The sequence below is a fragment of the Phascolarctos cinereus genome, unplaced genomic scaffold, assembly GCF_003287225.1.
Source record: "Phascolarctos cinereus isolate Bilbo 61053 unplaced genomic scaffold, phaCin_HiC Scaffold_1;HRSCAF=81, whole genome shotgun sequence".
NCBI lineage: Eukaryota > Metazoa > Chordata > Mammalia > Diprotodontia > Phascolarctidae > Phascolarctos > Phascolarctos cinereus.
The window spans coordinates 131,981,806-132,000,576 of record NW_027555514.1 but is presented as its reverse complement, the minus strand read 5'-3'; the positions used below and the strand labels follow the sequence as shown (position 1 = coordinate 132,000,576).

Genomic DNA, 18,771 nt, shown 5'->3' with positions numbered 1-18,771 from the left:
AGTTTTTCCTCTTCTGTTGCTGGGTTTCAATTTCCCTCGGGCATTCTCATGATTGCAACTTCGCCTGGGGCAGAATTGGAAAGTGGAGGAAAAGTATATTAGAAGGGCGTGTGTGTGTGTGTGTGTGTGTGTGTGTGTGTGTGTGTGTGTGTGTGTGTGTGTGTGTGTGTTCGGGTACGGCGCACGGCATCAGCTTCCTATCCTCTTTTCCAGAGACCCATTAGTAGGGCAAAGTCTGAGGTCTAAACTACTCGCCAGAGGACTGCGCAGCCTTCTGGCCTCCTGACCCAGACACGGACCAGGGGGTGAGGAGGAGGAGCGAGGCGGGCAGCAGGACCCCGGGCTGCGCCTCCCTTCAGTCTCAGTGGCTGTGGCCACCCGCCAAGAGTTAGATGCTTTCATGATCCGGAAATGATGAAAAAAGAAAGAAAGAAAGAAAAGTGTTTCTGAAGTGTGGTAGGAGGGGAGGGGAGGGGAGGGGAGGGGAGGGGAGGGGAGGGGAGGAAGAGAGAAGGGGAGGTACAGGGCGAAAGGTCCCCAGCGGTGGGTGCTCTGGGGCGCGGGGAAGGGGCGGGGTGCGTAGAGCCAGCGCAGCAGAGTCCAGGCTGAGACGCAGTCCTGGGAGCAGCAGCGCAGCGGCAGCAGCAGCGGCGGCGGCCAAAGCCAAGGCCAGGGCCACGGCCACGGCCGCGGGACCGGAGATGCTACGGCTCCCGGAGACTCGCTAACTTTTCACTGGAGGAGAGGCAGGGGGAACGAGGAAGAGGAAGAGCGCGCAGGCATCGCAGACAGGGATGCCGAGGTACGTAAGTGAAGTTTGTTAGCTCCGCGGAGTTGGTTCGTTGGTTGCCCCCACCGCCCCGCGGGAGGAGGGGCTTTCATGTCCCCCCTCCCCCTGCACTCTGCTCGCTCCTCCTCCTTCGTCTTCCAAACTCCAACTCTGAGCCCCTTCTCCTCCCTCCCGCCCCCTTCCTCAGCACCCACATATCCAACCCTTCTGAGCTCTTCCCTCCCCACCCCCAGGACTAGCAGAAACTTTACTTTGGCCGTCGAGTGGCTGTGTAATAATTTGCTTACTTCTCTTTTTCAAATCAAAACTTCTCAAGGGGTGGGGCTTGGGGAGGGGAGCAGGGGGAGGAAATATTCCTAGTGGGTGGTGTGCTTTTCTTTTTAAATGTTATTCCCCCCCCCCCCCCCCCCCCCGCTAGCTGCAGTAAGTTTCCCGAATGCAACACATAAAAGTTCTTTCATTTGTTTGTTCCTTCAGGGTCGTCTGTTAGTTGTGACAGAGGGGTGTAAGCTCTATATATCTTGGTGAGAGGGCTGGCAGATGTCCCAAGTGGGAGAACCTCTTCCTCCTGGGCCTGAAGGGCCAAAGCATGGAGATGAGTCTGAAAGCAGCTTTTTGATCTCACTCCCTGGGGGTAAGTTGCTTGCTTTAAACTTTCTTTATAATTGTTGCCTTTTTTTTTTTAATTTGTCTAATACATTTAGGGGATTGTTTGGTGTGTGTGGACCTGTTCCAACCTCTGTAGCATTGACCTTTCGCATGTAGAGAACTTAAAATTGTTACCAAGAAGACTATCAGCGGCTAGGTCTCTATTCTTCTTTCCTTATATTGGGGAGAAACAGAATTCATGAACTTCATTTTGAGGGCAAGCACATTTTTAACTCAGGAGCTAAGACTCTTAGGGTCATAGATCTCAAGCTGGAAGAGGATCCAGATGTCCATGGAGTCGTCCAGCTCTCTCTCTTTACAGCTGAGGAAACTGTTTGGAAGCAGTGCTTAGAAATGCCTCTCAAATTCCTCTATCCTCAGCAGATTTTGGAATGCTGTAGGTCTGTGAACATGTCTGTGCTCCAAGTTTGATCTGTTTGTCCTGGAGGCTGCCCTGAAACCCATTTCCTAATTCTGATTCCTGTGACCCATTTCTTTGAAGTGGCCCATGCATACATTTTCACTTAGTCTTTTGTTTTGATATATAGGTACCTTAAAAGGAAGACTTCATAAGAATGAATTAATTCTCTTGTCTTGTACTCTTTGTCAAAGGGATAGTTTTGCACTTGGGTAACTTCCAAAGCAGCCTTATAAACAAGTTAGACAATAGCTTCCTTCTACTGGAGATAACACTCCTTGTTTTCATTTGTTATCCATAACAAGGCCTGTGCTTTCTGATTTTTTTTTAACCCCATTGACAGTTCTGGTTTGAAGACCTCTGATAATGGATATCAAAGTCAAATGCTTTTTGGAGTTAAGAAACCTAATCTAGAACTTTGACTTTCCAAGTTATAACTGAACAGTTGTTTTCTTTTTTAAATAACAATACTGTAGAGCTTCTGGGAAAGTTTTTTTAAGGACATAGAAGGAAATGAGAGAGAAGAAGTCAATCAAAGCCTGAGCAGATAAAACCAGAAAATACCCATGGTTAAAGAAAAATGTTCTGGCATGGAAGGCTGTAAAATTGAATTATGGTTATCATTATTTTTCTGTTCTAAAAAGTAGACTCATAATTTCTAAACAGAGAAAATAAAAATGAATTAGCTATAAAAAAGTATCACACACAGAGAGCTGGAATGATAAACAGGTGTTTTTCCAGAAACCATCTCTGTTCTACACATATTATTGTCAACAGAATAATTTTCTTGTCATTAAGCATGACCTTTATATTCATTTCAACTAATCAACATGCTGTTTATACTCAGACATGGGCCATTCATCACCTTAAATAATGTTTTTGTCATAAAACCAATTTGGAACTTTTGAAAAACTGTTATTTTAAAAAATTACCTTCTAGATTATTAATCCTTATTTTAATAGTGTGTTCTTATTTTTATTTTTTAATTATCCTCATAGTAAACTGCTATAAGAGCTTGGAATGACAAGTTCCTTCACCTATAGAGTGGGCCACTGTGAGCGCCACCCTAAGGATCAGTGCAGTACTTACTGTATGACATTTGAGAATAAGTTGTTTAAAAACTCATTTGTTTAGTATGTGAACTTGATTTTGATTTTAATTGAAAATTAACTTACTTCAATTGTATTTCTAGGTCAAAGTAGACAATATCTGCATAGAGAATTATAAAGCAGAATGAGTCTAGGAAATAAATTTAAGGTTTATCTTAATAGTGAAAATGACTGATTTACATTTCTGTAGGTAAGTTTTTACAAAGTGTTTTCCTCAATACAACCTGGGGGTAATTATTATCATCCCCATTTCACAGATGAGCAAACTGGAGCCTGTGGTTGTAGAGCTGGTGAGTCTTAGTACTGGAATTTTAAACCAGGTCTCCTGAGTCCACTGCACTTTCCACCATTCCACATTGAAACCCAGAGAGGTCAGGAGATTTTCCCAAGGTCCCAGAGCTGGTTAGTATATTAAGAAAAGGTAATAAGAATAGACTTTTCAAGTCATCCGATATGTTTACTGGGATAAATGTGGAGAAACAGGAAATCAATATTCTAACTTTTTAGTACTATTATATTAAGGATAATACCCTCAGAATATTTGTGAGCCAGTCAAACTTATTCATGCGTTGTTTTTTTTTTTCCCTGATGCTTTTGCCAAGCCTTTAATATGTGGACTCTAAGTACTGAAATACACGATAATGTGATAATGTGTGATTTAATGCATTCTTCTCTCTTGGGAGGATCCTCTGAGACTATTAGGCGGACTTTTCATAGCAGGATGCAAAATGCCAATGAAGTTAATTAAAAATAATCTGAAATAGAAGCTAGGGAGCAGATTTTCAAGTTGGAATTACATAGAAAAAGCTTTATTTTAGATGTGTAGTTTAGATGTCCAAGACTTTTAAATTCCTAATGAGACTTCCTGGGAGAGAAAGGTTCTGATTACTATATACACACATTTATATATCTATATCAGATCCTAATATATATGTATATATATGTGTATATATCATACATGTGTGTATAGACACACATACATTCATCCATTTGATTTCTATAGCACCTTTTCTCCATAGAAGTCAAAGGCTTGTACAGAATTAATTTTGGTCTTTACGAAGGAATGTTAAATCTAATACCTTGCAAAGGAGATCAGTAACTTTCTTTCCTGTTGCTTCTGACTTCAGAGCCCAAGTCAATCCACATGACTGAGGACAATATACACCACAAATTAAGTCCTTGATTTGAAAAACTGGGTGATATTCCAGAAGTTTGGTGTAAATTTGTCATTGGGATTTTAGAATTAATTTTCCCATAGAAACATTTAGCTCTAAAAATTCTGATTCTGTGAGAGATTCTAATTGTTTCTAGAGAAATCATTATGTCATATGAAACAGAAACATACCTGGACTTCAAGATCTGGACTTAACTACCCTTGTGCAAATAGACATGATGTTTAATCTCTCCGAGACTCAGTTTCCTCATTTTTTAACTGGTTATAATAATACTTGCACTATTTATCTTACATATATTTCCCTCCTAAACTACCTGGTATCTAACTACTTTGTATATATTTGGATTTATCAACTTTCTATTTATGTGGTATATACTTAACATATGTCTACTCTGTTAGTAGGTAAGCACCTTCAAAATGGGGTGTTTCATTTCTTTGTACTTGTATTTCTAGTGCCTGACACAGTGCTTGATACAGAGTAGGTGCTTAAAAATACTTCTCATTGATAGGGAAAATTTAAGCAAGTTCTTTGTAAACTATAAAGCACTTAAGTTAAATGTGAACTGTAATTTGTTTGTAAAAGACCATCCTAAAACATACTATACATTTTGATATAAAATTAATATTATAATATTTTCAGTGCTGGTAATTAAGAAAATTAAGCAGAAATATGATTAATAGTTTAAAAACCTTACCTTGAATGCTGGTACTTTAAAAGTTTAATAAGAAGACAAAACAAATTTAATTAAAAGAGGAAAAAAGCTTTCCTTCTTTTCTTCTTTCCTCTCCTATCTTATTTATTTTGGCCAATATTTGCAATTTTATTTGTTTAGTGAACTTCTAGTGTGGAAGATCCTTCTACCAATGTGGATTGTCACCTTTTGTTCATCTTGTAGTGTTAGAGAGTTGTTTGAGATATTATGAGGTTAAGTGGTTTGCCCAGGCCCCTACGTATCAGACTTGAACTTGAATTCAGGTCTTTCTGGTTCTGAGCCACTGTCTCTGTCTGTCCCCAGATATAGATATATTTCTCTCTCTCTCTCTCCTTTCTCAGCAATTTCAAGAACTATTATAACAGATGCCACTGTTTCATTTTCATGCTTCATTTTAAAACTATTGACTTTATTTTTTATTGATATTTTTATGATCAGCCAGTGTTAGGTTGATTTTTAATTGCAAATTGAATATAGAATCACTGAATCTCTGCAGTCCGTAGGGACCTCAGAGGTCATGGAATCCTTCAAGATTCTGTGTGCAGATATCCAGTGATATCTAACCTCCCTACCTCCTGAGGCCATTCATTCAACTTTGGGGGGTGCTTTAAGTGTTAGCAAGCGTTACCTTAAACTGAGCTTCAGTCAGGCTGTTAAAATTAATTGTGACTTTCAGACCCAAGCATAAAGACTGTAATCCTTCTTCTAGCTGATAGCCCTTCAAAAGACCTCGGACAGTTATCATATCAGTGTTAAATCCATCACTTAGATTTAGCAAATATTTATTAAGTGCCTGCTGTGTTTAGGCCACTGTGGTGGCCCTGGGCAAATCACTTAAACCTGTTTGCCTCAGTTTCCTCATCTGTAAAATGAGCTGGAAATGGCAAACCACTCTAGTATCTTTGCCAAGAAAATCCAAACTGGGGTTATGAAGAGTCGAACACAACTGAAAAAGGCTGAACGGCAGCAGCTGGATAAACAAAAACAAAATGACCTGTGCCTTCAAGGAGATTTTATTTCACTTTTTTCTCACTCAGTCTCTTCATTTTTCTGGCTAAACTTCCCTAGTTCCTTCTTACATTCCATGTGTGTCACGGTCCATAGTCCTTCATTATCCTGCTCACTTTACTCTGGGTATTGTCCAATTTTTCAATAGGGGGAAGAAAAAGGAGTAAGCACTTATGTATTGCCTACTGTGTGCCAGGCACTGTGCTAAGCACTTTTACGTTTGATCCTCATACAACCTGGTGAGGTGGGTGTGATTATTATCCTATCTTATAGTTGAGGAAACTGAAGCAGCTATAGGTTAAGTAACTTGACCAGGTCACACAAATAATAAGTGTCTGAGGCCAGATTTGAACCCATGTCTTCCTAGGTCCACACTCACTTGTCTATCCACTGTGCCACCAGCTGCTTTAATGATAGTAACTCACTTATATAGCACCTTAGTATTTCACAAAACACATTCTTCGTAACTGCCTGGTGAGGTAAGTAGTACATGTGTTACTGTGGCTGTTGTTGAGTTGTTTCAGTTGTATCCAACTCTTCATGACCCCATTGGGGTTTTCTTGCAAAGATACTGGATTGGTTTGCCTTCTGTGGCTCATTTTACAGATGAGGAAACCTGAGGCAAACAGGGTTAAGTGACTTGCCCAGGTTCACACATCTAGTAAGTGTCTGAGGCCAGATTTGAACTCAGGAAGAAGTCTTCCTGACTCCAGACTCAGCACTCTCTCCACTGTGTCACTTAATTGCCCCTGATTTTATTTACAAAGATGTCATGAGAAGCTTTGTCAAACACCTTGTCCAAGTACAGCATACTGTGTCTTTGGTATTCTATGAATCTATCATGCTTTTGCTTTATTATGCTTCAGTGATCTGTGATTTTATCAATATGGTGATGAAATCCCTTTCTACATCTGAAATATACATCCTCTACTGATGTTGATTATAAATCCAGTATGATACAGTAAATGATTTTTTTACAGTTTCTAGGGACAAAACATTTATCACCCTACAAACATCTTGATAACTTTTTTTTTTAAACTCAGCTTTGCTAATCTCTGTAGATAACAGGTATGCATCTATTCCTGGATCCCACACTTGAAGCCTTTCCAACTTAGTACTGCCTACCAGAACTTTGACGATCTAAGATCATTATGTTAGGACTTTAGTGAAGCAATTAATTACCTTTCTGGTAACCTTGTTAACACAAAAGGAAATACTGTTGTAGAAGAATTGCTCTTGATAATACATGCTGGCTCTTGGTTACTACCATTTCCTTTTTAAGTATTCAAAAAGCATCTCTTTAAATTTCTGGAATCTTAAAATTCCAAAATTACCTAGAGGTTTAAAATTCTAGAATCTTTTTTTTTTTCAGGAATTTAAGTTTTACCTGTCTATAGTTCTTGCTCTCATCCCCCTTTTGTTGAAAATTGGGGCATTTTCTCATATCTAACCCTTTGGTACTTTTCCCGTTCTCTATGATTTTTTAGAGATTGCTTATAGCAACTTAGCAATAATACTTGCTGTTTTTTTTTAAATAGGTGTAGTAAGTTCAGATATGACGACTTGAACTAATTAAGAGAAGCTAAGCATTCTTAGTATCTTCTCCCATTTCTTGGCTTTTAATTTCCCATTATTTTTTTCTTCCTCATATTTTTTTCTCCTCATAGAGAAAAACAGGAGAAAAATTAGAGTTCCTTCCCTTTGTTATCTATTATCCTACCATACAACTTGAGTAGCATTACCTGTTATGGAGAAAAGAACAGGATGTCTGGTGAGAGGACCTGGATTCAGATTCCATTTATGCACTATGTCACCTTGGGCAAGTCACATATCTTGGACATTGGTCCAAAATGCGGATGTTGGAAGTAGATGACCATTTTGTTGTCTTTCTTACTTCATCTCTAGCACTACCTCGTTCTGTACTTTGGTACAAGTGTTCTCTGTTCTTGTAAGACTATACTATTCTTCTTTTATATGAATCCTCTATTAACATGCCCATTTACTATACATGTGTTTTTCAAATCTAAGTTGGCTAATGAGTTTATCTACATCATTTTCTTTAGAGCCTGGCACTTAATAGGTGTTTAATAAATAGTTATTAACTGACTAGAGAGATGTACTTTTTCTTCTTCATTCAAATTCTGTATTGGTGGATTTTTTTCTTTAAAGTATGCTATCCATCTAGGACTGACTTCACTTGTAGATACTAGCCATTGAATCCTACCTATCTCTTTTTTCAACTCTTTGAAATCTTTTCTCCTGAAACCTGTAATGTATATCAGATTGTCCCCATCTTTTCTTGTTCTTTCATGAACAATAAGAAGTAGGAGAGGTTTTTTTTCTGATATAACTAGATAGAGATTACATGTGAGGAGGAATAAGGGGGTTAAAAAGGATGTGTTGATACTGGTTGAATTTGAGGAATACACTGCAAGACACTGTAGTTTGGATACAAAGATTAAAAATTAGTTCATCTCTGGCTTCAAGGGACATTTAATATATTAGGTAGAATTCAATACATGCACAAGTAAGTGTGATATTAGAGAGAATGTACCAAAGCAAGGAAGAGATAGGAAAAAGAAAGTTTTAGGAAAGATCACTTTCAATTTTGGGGGATAAGAGAAGGCTTTGTGGAGGGTTTGGACCTTTAAGAAGTCCACATGCATATAGATATGAAGCAGAGAGTGTCCCAAGTAAGAGAGGCAGCATGAGACAAAACACAGAAAGGGAAGAAGAGATAGCCTAAGGTAGAATTGACTGAGTTTTGCCTGATGAAAAGTAGAAGTAAAAGGAGGCAACATTATTGCTTTGTGTTCTTAATGGAGAAGAAAGGGGGAAGAAAAGGAAGAAAGCTTAGATCAGATAGATTTGAGCAAGTGATATGACCAGGCCACTGATGCTTGTCCACAATGAGGGCACCAAATAGGGATGACGGAAACAAGGCAAAGAATTAGGGAACAAAGATTGGGGTAATGGTTAGCCATTAGTCCCAAGGGGGAAAGTCCTTGCAGTCCTGTCTACACCTTGCCAACTATATGTATGGGACTATCAGAAACTAGGTATTTTTGACTAGAGACTACATAAATAGTCTTGAAATTTTAGTTTGTAAGCATTTTATGTCTGCTGTGGCATCAAAACTATGTTTACTTTAGCTAGCAGTGCCTTATTCCTTTGTCCTGAAAATGTGTTCGGTCATAGTTTGATATTCCTAAAGGGCAAATATCTTGTCTGATTGGCTTGTTTGCATGAGGTTCCCTGCCTTGCTTGTGAAGGACTTCAATGAATGTGATACTCTGATAGCTGCAGCAGAAGAGCCCCAGAAGAAGAACTTGTAGACATTTGGGTAGATAATAAAACAAGGATTTGTTAAGCTCCTTTTGTATACCAAGCAATGTGCTAGAGTTCTGGTGATTCAAAGACAAAAGTGAGTCTCTTCCTTGGCATAGAGTAGTGGGGGAAAACATTGATTTTAGAGAAAGAGGACCTTACATTCTATTAGAGGAGATATGCAACATATGCAAAATAAATACAAGGTTTTTTTGTTGGGTGTATAAAGCACTAGTAATAGCTACGTTAACTCAGGACAGAGTCTTCATGTAAAAGGTGATGCTTGAGCTGAACTTTGAAAAAAAGCTAGGGAGTTTGAGAGACAGAGGTGAAAGGAGGGTGAGCAATTCGGGTTTGGAGAAAAAAATAGAACAAAGGCCTTGAGATGAGAGATTAAATATGGTTTAAGGCATGGCAAGAACAATATGACTAGACTGTAGTCTATAGACTATATATGAAAAGGAGAAATATGTAAGTCTGGAAAGGTAGGTTGGAGCCAAGTTGTAAAAGGCTTTAATTCAATGCCAACTCACTGTAGGAGTTTATTGGAGCTTGTTGAGTAGGGGTGTGTTGACTTGGTCAGACCGGTGGTTTACAAACATCACTTTGGCAGTTTTGTGGAGAACTGATGTGTGTGTGTGTGTGTGTGTGTGGTGTTGTGTGTGTGTGTGTGAGAGAGAGAGAGAGAGAGAGAGAGAGAGAGAGAGAGAGAGAGAGAGAGAGAGAGAGAGAGAGAATTGGAGGCGTGGCTTTATGGGAGAACCTGGCTAAGAATCGTTCAGGAGGAGAAGGTATGTCTAGGTTTTAGTCTGCATGGAAGGAGATAAAGACCCCACATCTCTGAGAGCCCACAGCCAAGGAAGTATTGTTAGGGAGAGAGACTGGACCAATAATTTCATTTGGATAGAGAAATCCAAAGTGAGGAGACTCCTTTTGTACCAGTGTTGATAGTGAGTATATTAATATGATTATTAGGGAGTTTGTAGAAATCTTGCATGAGTTGGCATTTTTCCCTTTTTCTTTAACCTCATTTCCTGGTTCTAGATGAAGTGATTTGATTTCAAAAAGGGCCCAGCCACAATGTGCAAGTTATTCAGCTAGCATTGTGGTTTTGAACTATAGATTCTAGAAAAATCAAAACAAAATGCATTGGCAGAATCAGAAAGTTTATGCCTTTCACCCTTGACAACTTTGTTGAAATACAAAGTGTGTAAAACATACAACAAATCCATCTTTCTGGGATGGTATAAGCATAGTACTTCTGGGAGGCAGTAGATTGATTACATGATTTCTACATTTCTCCTCTGATTTTCTGGCTTGAGATTAGACTAAGTTCTGAGTAGTTTCACTTCAGTATTACATTGATGCAGATTGAAACTGTTGCTTCCTGTTCTCTTAATCATCACCCTCTACATTTAAGCATGTTTATATTTTGAATGACTTTTTTAGGGGGAGGCAGTGAATGCGATTTAATAAAGCCACTCAAATTTTAAACATCTCCTTTTTATTTCACAAATATCCTTAAACAGGAGAGTCTTTGATTTTTATCTTTTAGACACAGATTTGTTTTATAGATATTAATACCATTTTCCAACATGAAATAGGATCTATTGAGAAGATAGTTATTTTAGTCTGTACTCAACTTTTGGGCTTCTAGATGTATTCTCACTTCTGTTTTCATGTTCACACCTCATGTGCATGTGCCTTTACTCCTGTCCTTTTGGAGGTTTCAAGTTTGACTACTAATCTGAAGTTAGTATTTGCACATCTGAATCATTTTCCATCATTGGAATGTCAAAAGGGAAAATCAAATCAGCAAATATTTATCAAGAACCTCCTGGGTGCAAAGCACCATGCTAGGCACCCTGAAGAAGTCAGAAAAAATATTATTGATTTGCTTTCTTCAACAAATTTGCGGTATTGTTGGAAGCATCCTTCTAACAAACAAACAATAAAGACAATAAAGAAAAAGAGTTAATGATACTGCAAGATTTAAATGAATTTATGAAAATAATAGAAGAGACGTTACAAAGCAACATGCAATCAATCAACTGCAGGATGAATGATTCAGTCATTGATCACATATTGACTTGGTGTGTCAGAGAAGGAAAAAATCATTTCGGGCTAGGAGTGGTCTGGTCCATCCTTATTTACTTAGGTCAGCAGGCTCTGATGCTGCTTTGGGGCTATAGAGCCTCCAGGTTGCTGGTCATTTAAGGGTAATCACTAAAGAAAGTACTTGATTGGGCAGCTATGGAAAAGCAGTTTGGGGTCAGATTGTGGAGAGCCTTGAATTTCAGTTTAAGCTGGACTCATAATCTAGGCAGCTGAGAGGACTGAAGACTTTTGAGCAGGACAACGACATGGTCAAAATCACATTTTAGGAATAGTTTTTGTCTGTGATATGCGTGATGGATGTGAGACTGGAGACAGGAGAGCCTTAGAGTATGGGATACAGTTACAGTAACTCAATGGTGAGGAGGCAGCCTCATATAATAGAAAACCTATGAGATTGTTAATTAGAAGACCTGAGTATATATGCCAGCTGCCATTTATCAATTGTGTGATCTTGGTCAAGTCACTTAATTTCTCTGATCCTTAATTTCATCCTTGAAATACTTTGCAGTGATAACATTCTGAGATTTTTAGATGGTGATAATAGCTAACATTTTTATAGCACTTTAAGGTGAGGAAAGCACTTTTGATTCTCACAACAACCCATGAAGTAGGCACTGTTATTATCTCTGTTTTATAGATAAGGAAACTGAGGCTACAAGAGGTTATGTGACTTGTCCAAGGTCACGAAGCTGGTATCTGAGACAGAATTTGAACTTTGGTCTTCCTCACTCCAAGCTGGGCATTCTGTTCATTGTGCCACCTAGCTACCTGATGAGAGGAGGAAGCAATGTAGAGTAGTATATAGAAAGTAGTGTGTGGATACACAAACATACATATACATATATACACATAATTATACATATATACCTACACACACACATACATGTATTTGGAAACAGAGAACCTGGATTGAGTTCTAGCTTCACCACCTTGATAGCTTTATGACTTTGGACAAATAATCTGGCCTCTTTGATCCTCCATTTGCTCATTTGTAAAATCACTGTCTCTATTATCCACCACATAGAGTTCTGAGAAAAGTGCCTATGTAAGCCACAAGGCTCTATATAAACATAGCAGTAGCTATTATTGAATTAGGGTGGTGGCCTGTGGGAATAGGAAGGAAGGGGTAAATATGAGAAGGGAAAAAGGATAGTGAAAACTTTCCTGTAAAGGGTGGAAACATTCCCTGGGGATGTCCCAAAGGGCTCCACATTCCCATAGTTAACTCTTTTATTCTACCGCATCAGGAGGGTTCCAGATAAAACAGTCATTGATAACAGGTACAGTGGCAGGAATGTGAGATTTGGAATTAGAGAATCTGGGTTCAAAGTCTGAACCTGCTGTTGACTACATGTTCACGCAAATTGCAAATCCCCTTGCCTTCAGTTTCTTCTATAAAATGAGGTATTCCCTCTGACATTACCTTCTGCTATCTATCCGTCTGTCTATCTATCTATCTACCTATCTATCTATTCATCTGTTTATCTATCATCTATGTATGTATGTATCTATCCATCCATTCATGTATGTATGTATGTATCTATCTCTCATCTCTCTCTGTCTCTCTCATATATACAGTTTATATCTTATATATCCTTGCATGCCCTACTCTCCATTAGAATATGATTTCTTTGAAGAGAATGGAGTACAATCTGCTTGCTTTCCTCTTTCATCCTTAGCATTTAGTACAGTGCCTAGCATATAGTGAGACCTTAATAAATGCTTGTCAACTGCCTGTTGTCTAGGGTGATTGAACTTGAAAACTTAAGGTCTCTTACCACTCTAAATGTGTGATCCTATAGTTATGAGTAAATTCTTTTAAATTAAATTTTGTGGATATGTATTATAACAATTCTTAAAATAATTTGTGGTAAATTTTGCCTAAACACATCTATAGATGTCCAGCAATGAAGCAGTTAAATAAAACTGTCCAAAGAGTGATTATAATTCATAGTACATTCAACCTTAAACTTTAATGAGATCTAACCATTTTGGAAATCAGTTTGGAGTCATGCGAGAAAAGTTAAGGAATTATAGGTTCACTTTGATCCAGTAGCCATCTCTTTTTTGGATTTGGAGTTTACTGAGAACAAGAAAGACTTATCTTTTAACAGCAAACAATTTAAAAAGGAACTGCCTAATGATTGAGCAAATGTATAGTATGTGGAATTGATGGAAGGTATGGTTAGGGATGGGAATTGTACCTGTTATGTCTTGAGAGAAATTCTTGCAGCATAGTCACTTTTTCTGCATTTACAGTCTTAGAGAGTTGCCTAGAGGTCTAAGAGGTCAGGTGGCTTGTCTAGTGTCATCCAGCCAATAAGTGTCAGAGGCAAAAGTAATTTTAAGAATTGAGAGAATGAGGAGACTTGTCTGAAGCGAAACAGAGTTAACAAAGCAGGACACAAAGAACTAGATGCAAATGTTGCAACTGTGTCAATGAAGAAATCTTTAAACAGCAATTGAAACTCATAAAATAGTGGTTTTGTTACAGTATCCTTTGTCTTTTGCTCTGATTCTTCTATGAATATTGCTTCTTTCTTTTAAAATTTTTTATTATTTTGCTTTTTGGTGAGGCAGTTGGGGTTAAGTGACTTGCCCAGAGTCTGTGTCTAAGGCTGGATTTGAACTCAAGTTCTCCTGACTTCAGGGCTGCTGCTCTATCCACTGTGCCATTTAGCTGCCCCTAAACATTTTCTTCTGAGATTTTATCTGTTCTCTTTCACTTGCCAACTGTTTTTTTTTTATCTTGTACCATGTAGTTTTATACTAACTTAAAATCTGGTAATGTCAAATCTCCTTTATTTCCCTTTTCCCCCCGTATCATTTGACTCAATCAGCAGGCATTTATTAAGTACCTATTATGTGCTAGGCTCTGGTGATACAAATACAAAAAAATTAAACAGTCCCTATTCTCAAGAAGGTTACATTTCATTGGGGGAGACATCATGCACATACATACATACATACATATATACATTCATACACTTATGTAGTATCAAGCAAATACATATAGAATAAATACTAAATTAGGTAGTTACACACAAGATAGTTAAATATAAGGTAGTTAGGCAGTACAGCATTGATTATGGGGGGAGGGAGAAGGCTCAGGAAAGGTTTTATGCACAAGATGGCGTTTGAGCAACTTGAAGAGTACAAAATACATTCCAGGCTTTAGAAATGGCCAGTGCAAAGGCATGGAGGGAGGTACACGTGTGTGTGTGGGGAATGAAGTTAATTGTGTGAAGAAAAGAGAGGATGATTTGTCTGGACCAAGGATTGTGGGACGAGAAGTAAGAGATAATAAGAAAGGAACAGTAAATTTAGCAATTAAGAGATCATTGATAACTTTGGAGAGAGCAGTTTTATTTGAAGATGAAGCTGGAAGCCATAGGGGCTTAGAAGAGAGTGAAAGTCAAGGAAATTACGGCACCATTTGTGGATGGCTTTCTGAAGGTGATAGCCACAAAAGGAAGAAGAGATATAGGACTATAGATGGTGGAAGTAGTTGACCAAGTGAGGGTTTAAAGATGGAGAAGATAGGGGCATGTTTTTCAGCAACACAGAAACAACCAGTAGATAAGAGACTGAAGCTTAGTAAGAGAATGGGGTTGTTAGAGGCGGGGAATATTCTGGAGAAGATGAAATAGAATGGAGTCATTTGTGCATATAGAGGGATTTACCATGACAAGAAAGGCCACACTTCTTCATGTGAGACAGTGGTTAAAGAGGAGATAGTCGGAGAAGGCATCTGAGTAATGTGAGATGACCATGGAGGGGAGAAGAGGGAACTTTCATTGAACAACCTCAATTTTTTCAGTGAATTTAGGAAGGATGGGGAGAGAAGGTTCTATGGGAGGCTTGAGAAGGGATGGAAATGTTTTGAATAGCCACTGTGGTGAGTAGGAGACTCAATTGATTAGGGAGATTAAGATGGCCTCACTGCAGTGAGGGCCCAGTTAAGATAATGTAACATGAAACTGTAGTGGACCCAGTCAGCAGGGTTTTGTGACATCCTCCAACTCCATTCACCGGCATGTGAGTAAGAAGCAAGTTGGCAAACGGTGGGAGTGATACTAGTTTGTGACATGGTAAGACATGATGGTTAATAGCATGAGGGGCAAGGGATTCCAATGTAGGATTTAGTGTTGAGCTAATTCACTGAAGTCCTGAGATGGGGAAGGTAAGACAGTACAGACATTGCAGGTACGATGCCCTGGGAAAGAACTTAAGTATGAAGGGAAGGATTGGTGGTACTCTCAGTGCAAGAGTTGGGAGTATGACAAATGAATAAATGATAAGATTTTTCACTGGGAACTGTTTTGCAGATAGTTTTTAAAAACTGACAGTATAGCCCTGTACCTTGGTCAAGTGTTACCTTAAAAATCTTCATAGTTTCTTGTTTTTTGTTCTTGTTTTTAATCTATGAATTAATCCTTCACATTTATACAGCATGTTTCAGGATGCTTTCACAGATAGACACTGGACTGGAATTAATCCACCTGTGGCCAAATCCCAACTTAGTCACTTACAAGTTTTGTGACACTAGGCAAGTAAACTTTCTCTCTCTGTGCCTCAGTTTCTTCATCTGCAAAATGGTCAGACTCCATTGCCTCTAAAGTCCTCTCCTTCTCTACATCTATGATCTATGATTTCCTCTCCTCATGATGTGGGCAGGGCTCATTATCCTTATCTTACAGGTGAAGTTGAAACTGAGAAAGGTGTGACTTGATCATGTACATAGAGCTATTTATTGGTAGAATCAGGACTAATAGTAATAACAGCAATAATATTAACGGCTAGCATGTGTATAGGCCTGCCAGGTGGCAGGCATTTTGCCAAGTACTTTATAAATATTATCTCATTTGATTCTCACAACAACCCCAGGAGGTAGGGGCTATTACTATCCCCATTTTATAGTCAAGGAAACTGGGATTGTGACTTACCTCAGGTCACTCAGCTAAAGTAAGGCTGGATTTGAACTCAGGTCTGGCCGTTCCAGGCCGAGCACCATGCCACCTAGTTGCCTAAACTGGAATCCAGATTTTCTTTCAGTGTTTTAACCTCTATACCACACTATTTCTTTCAACCTGTCTGTTAGTAGAATTATGTATGTGCTTCTTTTCCTTTTTTCTTAAGCTGTCTTTGACATGTTGGCAGAAAAAACATACCTTTATATTAATTAAATGATTAGATAATATTCTATGATTATTCAGAATACTGTGACACTTGGTGATGAGTAGTATTGCTCTATTTCAACATTCAGGGTGTTCTCAATTTAAAAAAATAATTGTATAGCATTATGTTCCAATTATATTATATGAGAAGAAGAGCTTAGGAAGTCTATCACATCCATTTCATTGATATTGACATTCTCCTTAAGGGAAAAATTACAATACTGAAGAATAAAGCAACCAGAGGCATATATAAAAATGCTAGAAAAGCATAAAACATCTGATATGTTTCCATATGGATCATCTATCTAGGGAATAAATCATTCAGAGTCATGATATAGAGGTTGTCCCTAAAGTCTTAGTGCAATGCCTTAATAAGACTTTTGGGACACCCCATATTTAAAGTAGAAATGCTATTTTAGAATATGTCTCTGTGTATGCTGTAGATAAGCCCTGTCAAAATATTTGGCAATTCCAAATTGCCACTATTAATATACATGGTTTTATAAGCAGTGAAAATCTCGAAAAAGAGACTGATTTTATAGTTGTTTTAATACCCAGAACCTGATTGGTTGACTGAAATGTGCCACTAACACTGTCTGCTTCTGTGGCTGTACATCTTGTTGATTACAATTGTGTCAATTATGTTCGCTTCTATAAAATTAAGCTTCATAAGATTCTCAACGATTGGAATTGAGTCTATTACCTCCACTGTGGTGTTTAAAATAGTGCTATGTACCTCATAAGTGTTTTATGGAAATGAATATTGAAGGAGGTGTGTTTCATATAAAATGATAGATATTAGCAAATCATGGAACAGTTAATCGACACAGATTATCCAGTTCATAGAAGTGAAGAGTCAGGGAAATTCAAATCATAGTATTTAATCAGTTCCTACCCTGTATCTAACACTGGACTTGGGGTGGAAGCATTATGTTCTAAACAAAAACAATATTCTGGGGCTTGGGAGAAGTGGATTCCTGGTCCAGCCCTGCCAGATAGAAATCCTAGAATCTTGAGGTTAATAACTAGATGTTTCTGAGGCTTAGTTTCCATCTCTGTAAAATGGGGATAATAGTGCCTTCCCTCCCTAACTCTCTTGGGGGTTTGGAAGATCAAGTAAAAATGATGGATGAAAGTCCTTCAAAAACTATGAAATATGATTTTTGTTGTTGTTGAGTTGCTTTTCAGTCATGTCTGACTCTTTGTGATTCTTTTCTGAGTTTTCTGGGCAGAGATACTGGACTGGTTTGCCACTTCCTTCTCTGTCTTATTTTACAGGTGAGGAAAGTGAGGCAAACAGGGTTAAATGACTTGGCCAGGTCACACAGCTAGTAAGTGTCTTAGGCCAGATTTGAATTCAGGAAGATGAATGTTCCTGACTCCAGACCTGGCACTCTATCCACTGCTCCCACCTAGCTGTCCCCCCCCCCCAAATATTAGTATGTAAAAGAAATATGAAACTTTGCTCCTTTGTACTTCTTTGGTAGAGCTTGCATGTTCACAGAAACAAACTCTCAGAACTGGAAGGCAGAGGAGAAGTCTTCTAGTGTGTACCTCTAGAAGCTTCTCCCAACAAGTGGTCATCCAGCCTAAATGAAGGCTCAGGATGTGGCACTCAGACCTGAGCATATCCAACTCTCACTATGATCTGGCCAGATTAAGTACAGTGGGACTATCAATTGTTCTTTTTGGACACCAGAATTCTATTACTGTAGCCTAAGATTAAATTAATTTTTTAACTGTTATGTGACACTGTTGACTCTTTGATCGTGGAGTTCATTAAAACCTACAGATCTTCTTCACATGGCCTGTTATCTAACCATATCTCTCCAATCTTGCACTTGTACAGTTCATTTTTTGAGTCCAGATGTAAAGCTTTGCATTTATCCTTCTTAAATTTCATTTTCCTTTTTCTCTTCCCTCCCTCTTCTTCCTTCCCTTTTTCTTTTCAATAGATGCCGAGCACTTAGTCTTGAAGATAGATACACAGGTCCTATTAGCTCATAGATTCTCTAATTACTGGTTAAAATTTACATACAATAGTAATATTTTTCCATTTGGCCATTTGGCAAAATAGTTTATTGTCGTTTGGAAGATAGAAGATTCTAAAACTACCATTAAAAAAGATCAGTTCCATGACATCATAAAGATCGTTCTATATTCTGTTTGTTAAAAAGTTATATACATGTTTTACAAAGCTAAAAAGTGTTAAGCATTCACCAAATTTATATTTGTTACTATTTAAAAATATTTCATGTTTCCTTTATAGAAATAATAGAACTGAAGGTC

At 38.2% G+C, this 18,771-nt stretch overlaps 1 protein-coding gene across 2 annotated transcripts in view; it reads left to right on the top strand.

The window, feature by feature from the left end:
* The first annotated feature begins 567 nt into the window (after positions 1 to 567).
* MDFIC (MyoD family inhibitor domain containing) overlaps positions 568 to 18,771 on the top strand; it is a 113,616-nt gene continuing 95,412 nt past the window's right edge. Inside the window, exons 1-2 of one of the 2 annotated variants that reach the window (XM_020984657.2) lie at positions 568 to 802; positions 1,268 to 1,424. In XM_020984657.2, coding sequence (XP_020840316.1) covers positions 1,331 to 1,424 — 94 coding nt within the window. In that variant the 5' untranslated portion in view covers positions 568 to 802; positions 1,268 to 1,330. Of the gene's footprint in view, positions 803 to 941; positions 1,062 to 1,267; positions 1,425 to 18,771 lie in introns of those variants that run through there. The other variant, XM_078154181.1, reaches the window with a different exon arrangement.